Genomic DNA, 10,199 nt, shown 5'->3' with positions numbered 1-10,199 from the left:
TAAAAATCTAAATGATTTAGGCATCATGAAATGGGTTAAACATGAAATAATGAATTTTTCGGTAACCACCTTCGTTGATATCGAAAGAGCTTACAATGGGCAAACAAGGGTGACCTCCACGAAATGGATTGTTTTTTTTAAAACGGCCAACACGCTGCACTAAATCCTAGTACTAATCAGCCTCTACTGGAGTGTGATACTTACCGAAGTACAAAAATATTGCATACTGATTTGTGTTTAGATTGTTTGTCAATTTTGCTAAAAATGAAATCGACTCCCATTGAATTTTCGTAATAAGGAATCGTCTTGAAATCTTAACATACGTTGTTTAGAATCTATGACAGACTTGTCATCTTTGCCATTTTACTAATCTACGTTGATTATCTTTAGTTTAAATATTGGATTGTCATAATTATATTATAACTATGTTATATCAAGAGCAAGTCTTGTCACATCTTCTTCCACCATGCTGACATCAAGATCAAACCAAGTCTCATTCCAGCAAATTGACATCAAGATCAAACCAAGTCTCATTCCAGCAAATTGGAGACGCAGGTTTTTGGCGCAAGAACCCACATCTGTGAAATATAACCTTTGGATACAACACACTTGTAAAACATGTACATCTAATGAAGTTTTTTTAATCGATTAGAAGTATGTTTTATGAAGCTAATCACATGCATCTCCGTCTTCAACAACGGGTCGTTTAAGTTTATGGAAGATTTCATCGAGGGAATCAGAAGAAGACTTGGAATCATCAACTTGAAGCAAGGGAATGTATTGTTTAGAATTTATGTTTAGTTTCCAATCATGAAGGCCTGATTTGATTGACGACCATGTTGATGATAGTTTGGAAGATGAAGGTGATCCTGTAATGGTGTTGGCATCAAGCAAGGAGACTTTGGTTGATGATATGTTGTTGTTAATGTTATTATGATTGGAAGTTTGTCTGGTTTGTTCCCTGATGGCAGCATACTTGCTAGTAATGGCTTCTCGGCTCCGTTGATGTCTAGATGAACTCTCGGATTCATTCTTGTTTGATAGCAGCTTCGATTTAACCTCATATCTACCCTGAAAAATACATTACATCTGTCACAACTACAACATGTATGGAGTATGGAGTATGGAGTATGGAGTATGTCAGTGTCACATACCATGCTACTGTTTCCCGATTCTATCTCCACGCTTGTATCACTGAAATCTCTTGCAAATGGAACAGCCTCTTCACCAATTCTGTGTCCTTGTTCCAACCAAGCTCGCTCTATATATAAATATAAAGAATAAATTAATGTTATACAAATACAAAAAGAATTTTCAAGAGGCAGAAATTACCTTTTTGCAGAATAATTAATCCTGATGGATCAACACCATCAAGATCGTCTTCTTCATTTTGTAATGCGATCCTCTTCCATTTTCCAACAAAATTTATTATGTTGTGAAAGAAACCACTTGCAACCAGGATGGTATATACAACCATAATAAGTGGATATAATTTGTTGAATCCTTTCCCAAAGAAAGGCACGGCATTGTCGATATTTCCCATCCTCTGCATTCAAAGTTAATTACAGGAAACCACTGAAATATATTATATATGCATATGATATTATTTTAGCCAAAAAGATGTTAATAAAATTATAAGGATATGAGGAAATGCATGATATGATAGGTAGGGAAGGTTATACCTCCTCAAAGATGGTCTTCTTCCCATCAAGACGAATGAGATTGAGAAAGTTGAAGGAAATTGGAGGGGCATAGCGTGCAACCATCCTGAGGCAGATTGTTAAAAAAAATAAATGTTCAGCTTTAAAAAAAAAAAAAGGTTATCAGAATATTATATGTAAATAAAACAGAGGAATGTAAACCTTACGAGCATATCATAAGCAAGCTAACAGAGCTTGTGTGTCTTGGTGTAAATGAATAAAATGTCAGCATGCCAATTTTGAATAGTGAGTAGTATGTACAAATGCACATGTAGAAAAGCGGAACAAATGCAACAACCTACATTCCAAAATTAAACAACTGTCACTAACTTATTATGTGCAAAAAATTAGTTAAGTGAAGAAAAGTAGTGGAAACAAATAATAACAGAGCATAAAAGAAAGAAAATAAAAAATGAGACAAACAGATTACGTTTTTCAACAGTTATGATTATCTCTATAATATTATAATATCACCCAATTTATTTATGTTGTTTTTGTGGGATGAAGCATTTTATACAAAAATCATTATTTTAGTTAAATTGCAACTTTACTTTTAAAATGACTTAGGTATATGGGTTTTAATGAGCTTTGATTATCTTTATTTCTATGTTTTATAAGTATTATAAAGTTTGTTAACTATAACTAATATAACTAATATAATGTAATGTAATGACTCATTCAAAATTCCATTCCATCCAACCAAACAGACCCTATGTCTTTCATTCAAATATGCAAGTAGAAATTCAAGCAATATTATAAGAATTCTGTTAATGCTGGAAAACTAGCTTCCAAGAGGCTAGTGTACTCTCCCACAAAAGATATTTGTCTTATCCCCAAAATGCCCCTGTACTGCCCTGCCCACTCATGCTACTGATTTTCCTTCTAGAGTAAGTGAAGTGATGCATATCCACCAGTGACAGAGAAAGACTTACACTAGAAGAAAGAAAACAGGGACACTTTAGTCTTTTGGGGTAGTCAGTGACAGAGATAAGAGAAGTGGGAGTGGGAGTGGGAGTTAGTTAGGGGAAGTTATGTAAAGTGTAAAGGAGAGAATAGCCCCCTCTCAAAAGGGATAAACCGTTTGAATCAGTGAATGAATCATAGATCTTACAGCCATAAATCTAACTTCTTGTTTTTTTTTGAGTATTTCTGATGAAGAACAGAAATTAGGGTTTAATGAATCAACAGAAACACAGAGGAGATTGTAAGGAAGACGAAGATGAAATTGAACTAATTGATTAAACAATAACACAATCTAAAAGATTGCCCAGGGATCTCCCTCTCTCTAAGCCGAAAGCTTAAGAGCCAATACAAAAGTATTACACTATCCAATTTCTAGACTCCTCACAAAAGAAATCATCTTCCCTATTTATTACTCTCTCTCTCTAACAGATTTTAGCCATATTCCTGATTTACCCTTTTACTCCTTCTAGATTATGCATGTAGCAACTTTGGTTCATTTGCCCTTTTAATTACCATATTAGTATCTGTATCAATTTCACAATATTCTATCATGAGCATGAGAGGTAAAATTTTTCAAATGCTAGGGGGCTTCATGTTATTTATTAATTGATAAAAATTATATATCCTCCTACATTTTGTTCCTACTCATATAAGAATATAAGATCCATTAATTCTCACTTAATCTCCTTTTTTAATTTTGACACATGTCTTGATCTAGTGAGTAGGAACAAAAGGTAGGTGGATATTTGATTTCTCTATTATTAATTAATTAATTAATTAGTTGCATTTTATTGGTTCGATTATGGTATTATACATACGAGTGCATTTCTGATATGTGAAAATGAATATGTAAAAAAATTAAATGTTTTTACAACCCTACATGCATGAAACTCTACTGTAAAAACTGGAAACGAATTAGCAAAAAAATAATTTGTAAAATTGAAAAATCATAACAAAACATGAAAATGAAGATATAAAACAAGTTGTAAGGAAAATTAATTTTATAAAAATGAATTCTTAAAAAAAACAATAAAGTTGTACAAAAAGATGTAAAATAAATTCCACAAGAAGTAATTTTTTAATAAAATAAAACAAAATAAAAATTAAAAACCTGTAAAAAAACAAAGCTGAGAAAAAATTGGGAAATTTTTATAAAAAAGGGTTTGGTTTGGTTTGAGGAAATATAACAAAACTTGAAAACTATTGCTTCTAAAAGGTAATGATCTTAATAATCACTTAAAAAACTATAGAATGTATACTTCGAAAAAACCAAAAGGGTCTAAATAAGTAAAATATGTTAACAGGCAAACCAAAATTTAGAATATGGTTATGTTTAATTATACATAAGAGTGCATGTATGATTTGAGAAAACGAAGAAGTAAAAGTATGATTTTTACATGTTTTTACAACTTTACATGCATGGAAACTCATAAAAAAGGTTGTAATAGATGTAAAAATGTAATTTCGTAAAAAAAATTTGTTTTCTAAAAACGATTTCATAAAAAACAAATTGTATATAAACTTAAAAATTCTAAATGAAGTTTAAAAAAGTAACTTTATTTAAAAAAAAAATAGAAACATATAAAAACAAAACTGTAAAAAGTTGCGGGAAATTAAAAAAAAACAAAACAAAAACAAAACCAACCAAATTGATACTAAAATTAAATGTTGAGTCAAAACTGTAAAAAAGAAATAGTAGGGTGGGGACCATAATCCATAAAAAATAAAATAAATAAATAAATAAAAGAAAAATTAAACGTTTGGCCAAAACTGCAAAGAGGAAAAACCCACCAATAAAAAGGTTAGAAGGGAGGTGAATAAGCCATCTTCCTATCAAGGTCAAGTCTTTATCCGCTGGGCCCCACTACATTTGTTTTATAGAGTACATCTAAAATGAATAAAAAAAATTTAAAAAAATACTGTTCACGCTCGCAAAATGTTAGTATTGTATAATTCCTTCTCTAACAAGTTCCGTTTTATTTGCTTGCTTCTATTATTTAGGATACTTTGCTCTCAAGTCCTTTTTTTTTGAAAGAGCACTTTGCTCTCAAGTCTTGTTTGTTAATGATTTTTTTTTAATCGAGTGGTCAATTCCCATAATGAATATGAATTTTGGTAATTTAAGTAAAACGTTTTGATACCTTGAGAGAGAGAGAGAGAGAGAGAGAGAGAGAGAGAGAGAGAGGAACATATATATACCTGTACAAGCATATCTTGTGTTCCGCAGGAGTTGATCAAAAGGGAAAAAACAGATAGATGAAGACCACTAGGCAAGAGAGTTGCCTCAGCCAAAAGAATTGCTGCTGACATGCACCCAAGAATCACAGCAAACACTTTCTCCAGTTGCCTCCACACAATGCATCTCCATATTAATTCTACAAATAATACCATAATCTTTACTTATAAAAATCCCATTTCTAGTAATTCTTTTTGAATATCCACATTCTTATTTTGCACCCCTACCCAACCCAAATCATAATATTTACAAATAACCCTTTCGTCTTAATTACAGCAATGTACGTCCATTAATTTGTTTGTTACTTGCATTCCTTTTCATCACAACACTCTACTTCCAAAAAAAAATTCTTATTAAGGAAATATACTTTGAAAATTCTATCTGATTATAGCATTGTACTTCTAGCTTTTTCTTATTAAGACATTGCAGTTTCAAAATCCCAATCATAACAGTGAATATTGCTTCATATTTAGATGACATTGCAATAATTAGGTAAATTTTTCCAAATTAGAATGCTGTAATAGCATCCTAATGTTATATCTTTTTATTAGGGCATTAAACTCGGTTTTTTTCTTATTAAAGCATTGTACTTTGAAAAATCTACACAATTATAACAGCGTATAATACTTTGTATTTGATGAGATTGCTATAATAGGGTAGAGTTTTCAAAGTACAATGCTGTAATAGGAAAAAATCAGAGAATGCTATTTCTTGCATTTAACCCTAGTTTTTTTTACCTCTAACTACATATAAACAATGTGTTGACTTAAAGTAAGAATAAAAAAGGAGATTGTTTTGTTACCCATTGTATCAAGATAGCCTCCTAATGTGCCACTCCGCCCAGGTCTGAAGCTTGAAACGTATTTCCTGCAATAAATTCCAAAATATCACCAAATGGAAATAAATTAAAGAGTAAATTACACGAATGGTCCCTATGGTTTAGGGTAATTTGCATGTTTGGTCCTTAACTTATTTTTTTAACTCAGAAGGTCGTTACTGTTTGTTTTTGTTACACGCTTGGTCTCTACTGTTTGTTTTTGTTACGCGTTTGGTCCCTGTCTTACCTAAAAAGACTATTATTTAAACAGGGAAAAATGGTGGGGGTAGGTAAGGTAAGGTGAGGGGGGTGGAGTTGGGGTGTGTTTATTTAAATAAATTAAAAACTCAAGGGCAAAATAGACTTTTAGGTAAGATAGGGACCAAGCGTGTAACAAAAACAAACAATAGGGACCTTCCGAGTTAAAAAAATAAGTTAGGTACCAAATGCGCAAATTACCCTAAACCATAAGGACCATTTGTGTAATTTACTCTAAATTAAAATGAGAAACAATATAAAATGTATGGGTTTTGAAACATACCACCTGGTCTCATCACGTTGTTCATAATTCTTTATGGTGTCTTCTAATTTCAGGGCTTCGATAACATATGTCAAATACTGACTGCAAAAATAGGAAGATTTAATCCTCATGTATAAGATGACAACTTCAATAGGAAGATTTACTCAACATAAAGTTGAACTTATGTTTTACACAATGGATGTTCATGTTGTATAAAGTTTCCAAAGTTGAAATTAGCATATCTTAATAGGGTAGTAGTCTACCTTTTATATCGATAATATTCCTCACGAGCTTCTCTTAAATGGCGCCTCAATGTTGCCATAGTCTTTTCATCTGTATCATAATCCATATCATTATCCCCCAAACGCCCTCCTTCTAGTTTGAAGGATGGATCTTCATGTAACTGAAAGAAGAGAGAAGAAGCCACATTAGCAAGAACCTTATGAAATTGTTAGTTACATAATAAGAAGTAGATATACCATTTGATATATCATATCATCGATAATATTCATGTAGGGCCTAAATGGATCACGCTTGGACATTTGTTTTGATGTTTCCTGAGCCACCTGATACAATTTATAAAGTCAACAAATCAAAGAAATAACTAATAGATTTAAAAAGAGATGTAAACGCACAAGTGAAGAGTTACAGATGCATAAAAGATTGCAAAAGAACCAAGCAAGCGTAAATTTTGCTTTTATATCAATTAAGGATAACTCACTCTATTTTAATATTTAGCAGATATACATTATACTACATAATATCTTTATTGAATAAAAACTCTAATTAGGCTCCAAAACAACCACTCAGAAGAAATACTACAAGTACAAGTACTTACAGCTATCACTTTTGATAACTCTTGATGAGCCACATCAAGCTTCACAGCCATTTTGGCAATTTTATGAGAAAGAACCTTTTGGCGAGTGGTCCAGTCAGCATTTCTCCAAATAGTCTTTGGAATCTCACTCAACCCAAAACCAAGTAGAAATGCACCAGTAACAAGACCAAAAGTATTTGAACATGCCATGGCCAGACCCAGTACACCTCCACTCCTGTAAAAAAACATGCTTCAGAATCAGGTTAAAAAGCCTATTCAGATTATTAAACTTCACATTTACTAAGGAAGATCCATATGTGAAACATATTAAAAATATCATTAAACGGTTTGTTTATTCAGAAAGAAACAAACAAACCAGTCGTTTCGCATCATTATGAGCAAAATAAGTCCAACAAGCCCAATCAAACCCAAGATAAGATAGAAGACTAAGTTCACATGGATGCTTGTCTTCAGTCTCTCTCTCATAGTAAAATCTCCAGCATCCTCATACCCCTGAATCAAGGGCACAACTAGCCTGCTCAGAGAAAAAAATAAATAAAAATATATTTTAAAACATATATGAACCATTTGGTGAAAATTTGTCTAACTTTTCATCAAATAATCGGGCACTTCATGATGTCATGCCAGGTATGCTTCACTATCACCCCTTAATGCAAAGTATTCAAGGAAATGGGTGATATCATTTATTATTAGTTCACAATGACCAATAACAGAATAGAGAAGTAAAATAGCATACAGCCTAACCTACCAAGTAAGCAAGAAAGTACTCCAATATGACCAGCTCCAAAAGAAAGAGATACCTCCATTGTCATGACCAATTATTGTCTGCACACGTAGAATAAAAGAGAAAAAGAAAATTCTAAATTATATGAAAAAAAAAGGTGATGCATCAAGAGCTTCATAAACCATACACTGAAATTCTATTTGGGAGAGACTTAGATGCAGGGATTTAATATGTTTGAAGTCGCTAAGAAGTTGAAAATGACAACCAAAACATGCTGAGCAAACTGTTAGGTGCTTCAAGCAATTTGTTATGCACTTCAAGCAATTTTTGGGGACTACAGATCGTGTGAACCTTTTAATAATCCCTCCTCTGTTCTTGAAAAAACTTTCTGGGAATCAAGCTGATTATATCAGTGATTGAGGATAAGTGAATGTTGTTGATATTTTGCTGATCATAATTGAAGATTTCTAGTTAAAGTTAATCTGAGTGCCAATTGTTTGTGTTATTAAGGTCAATATTAATTAAGCATTAATGGTTAACTTGTGTTAGTGATCATCATGCATTGCCCACTACCATGTAGAATGAATAGAAACCTAAGAAATTCTCTATGGGATATGATTCGAATGCATTATGACAAAAGTTTAAATGAGAATTCGTATTCACACCTTATTTGCTTGTGATATCTCAAGAATTAAGTTCTTTTATCTATAAAAAAAATATGAAATGATACAAACAAACCTATCAATAGTTGGACCAGCACATTTATGTTCTTCCTTTATGGTGGTATAAAAAAGCATTTCATGGAGCAGCATCATTACAATGATTAATGAAGAATGAGGAGGTGACAGTTTTTAGGTATTGTATCAGTATATCTCTACATCCTGGAATACCTAGAACGACCTAGCAAGTGATCAGGAATCAACCCTATACATAGGGTTAGAAGGAGGAACATAAGGATACTCTTATGCAGAAGAGTGTTATCAGTCAACAATTCATGCAATCATATTGTAGCTTACAAAAGACAGATGAAGGAAGAAGAGAGAAATAGGAAGAAAAATTACGGAAGAAATGTCGGCAGGTACGAGTATGATGACGGAGATAGAGCAGAACCAAGTGTAGCCGACGGTGAAGAAGACATAGCGAGGAACATCAGGACCAGCAAAGTACTTGAGCGTAAGCACAACCATGCCTAGGGTTAACGGAAACGAGATCAGATAGAAGAGCCACATGATGATGATGATGATGATGATGATTGACTGTTTGTGATATTTGATAATCTCTTTGTGCTCCGTGGCTTTTCTTTCTCTCTCGAAATCTCGATTCTGATGGAAACCTGAATTCGTTTTGCTGAACCTGTGAACTCTTTGGCGACTAAGAGGATTTGGGTTTTTTTTAGGATTCGAAAAAAAAAAAAAAAAAATTATTGTTTAGAGTAAATTACACGAATGGATGAATTATATAAGTTTTAATGACTAAGAGGGTTTGGGTTTTTTTTAGGATTCGAAAAAAAAAAAAATTATTGTTCAGAGTAAATTACACGAATGGATGAATTATATAAGTTTTAATGAGTTAAACTATATATGTAATTTGTATCTAAAAATATGTTGGGTAGAACATGAATAGATGAGGTTGATGGAGGTGATAAAATATGGATTGGACCATGAAATAAAAGGATAAAGAGATAAACTTGTTTTAGATCTAGATGTATGGATCAGATCAGGAGGTTAGTTTTAGATCCGAGAGTATGGATCAGATTAAGAGATTAGTTTTAGATCCGAGGGTATGGATCAGATCAAGAGATTAGTTTTAGATCCGAGAGTAGGGATCAGATCAAGAGGTTAATTTTAGATCCGAGAGTACGGATCATGTATTTTTGAATTACGTGTTCATTCGATAAGGTATCATGTGTATAGTCCCTTTTAGGAACGTGATTTTAATACAAGAATTGATTAAAGTATGAAATATACATATGTATGTGAAGTATTTGTTATTGTCCGAAATACGTGTTAGATATATTTGATGATATACAACGTGCGAATCGGATATGGTTCAATATGTGTTAAGATGTATATATACATATGATATTATTACTTAAAACTTTGTGTTAAGTATACATTAGTTAGCTTTTTCCTAAACGGAGATAGTATCGGAAATTGATTATAAGTATTGTAGGTTTGCCTAGTGATGGGTTAAGACTTAAATAGGGATGTTAGTTCCATTAAGTTTGGACATTGGGTAGCCTCATATTAAGAGTACGTGTGTTGTGAGATTGATGATCGGTGGAGTACGTCCTACGTACAGAAGTACATTTTATATACGAAGTATTTTTCAAAGCTCTGTGTCTTGGGTGCTGCTTGTGCCAAGGTACTATTATGTTCTCGGGTACGATTCTTTCGCATAT

The 10,199-nt window shown here is 32.5% G+C and overlaps 1 protein-coding gene across 2 annotated transcripts; it reads right to left on the bottom strand.

Annotated features, from left to right (window-relative positions):
- Positions 1-506: 506 nt before the first annotated feature.
- On the bottom strand, positions 507-9,190 carry LOC111883662 (uncharacterized). Of its 2 annotated transcripts, none has more exons than XM_023879978.3 (14): positions 8,860-9,186; positions 7,823-7,899; positions 7,430-7,588; positions 7,075-7,288; positions 6,716-6,802; positions 6,500-6,639; positions 6,258-6,338; positions 5,702-5,766; positions 4,863-5,038; positions 1,868-1,998; positions 1,683-1,767; positions 1,333-1,546; positions 1,155-1,261; positions 507-1,071 (listed from the first exon to the last, which is right to left on the bottom strand). In XM_023879978.3, exons 1-14 carry the CDS (start codon positions 9,025-9,027, stop codon positions 670-672), a joined length of 2,106 nt encoding a protein of 701 aa, XP_023735746.1. In that variant the 5' UTR covers positions 9,028-9,186; the 3' UTR covers positions 507-669. The 2 variants fall into 2 exon arrangements, with proteins under 2 accessions (XP_023735746.1, XP_023735753.1); XM_023879985.3 differs by having other exon boundaries at positions 849-1,066; positions 8,860-9,190.
- Positions 9,191-10,199: the final 1,009 nt, after the last annotated feature.

The sequence above is a fragment of the Lactuca sativa genome, chromosome 5 (assembly GCF_002870075.4).
Source record: "Lactuca sativa cultivar Salinas chromosome 5, Lsat_Salinas_v11, whole genome shotgun sequence".
NCBI classification, from domain to species: Eukaryota; Viridiplantae; Streptophyta; class Magnoliopsida; order Asterales; family Asteraceae; genus Lactuca; species Lactuca sativa.
The sequence above is the reverse complement of the archived record's forward strand: the minus strand, read 5'-3'. Positions and strand labels throughout refer to the sequence as shown.

Bases quoted from the DNA above. Each gene is read 5' to 3' on its own strand.
- LOC111883662 (XM_023879978.3), bottom strand. From the start codon at position 9,027: ATGTGGCTCTTCTATCTGATCTCGTTTCCGTTAACCCTAGGCATGGTT. The intron at 5,767-6,257 runs GTATGTTTCAAA...AATTTATTGCAG, and splicing joins CAACGTGATGAGACCAGGTG to GAAATACGTTTCAAGCTTCA. The intron at 1,072-1,154 runs GTATGTGACACT...TGTATTTTTCAG, and splicing joins AATCGGGAAACAGTAGCATG to GGTAGATATGAGGTTAAATC.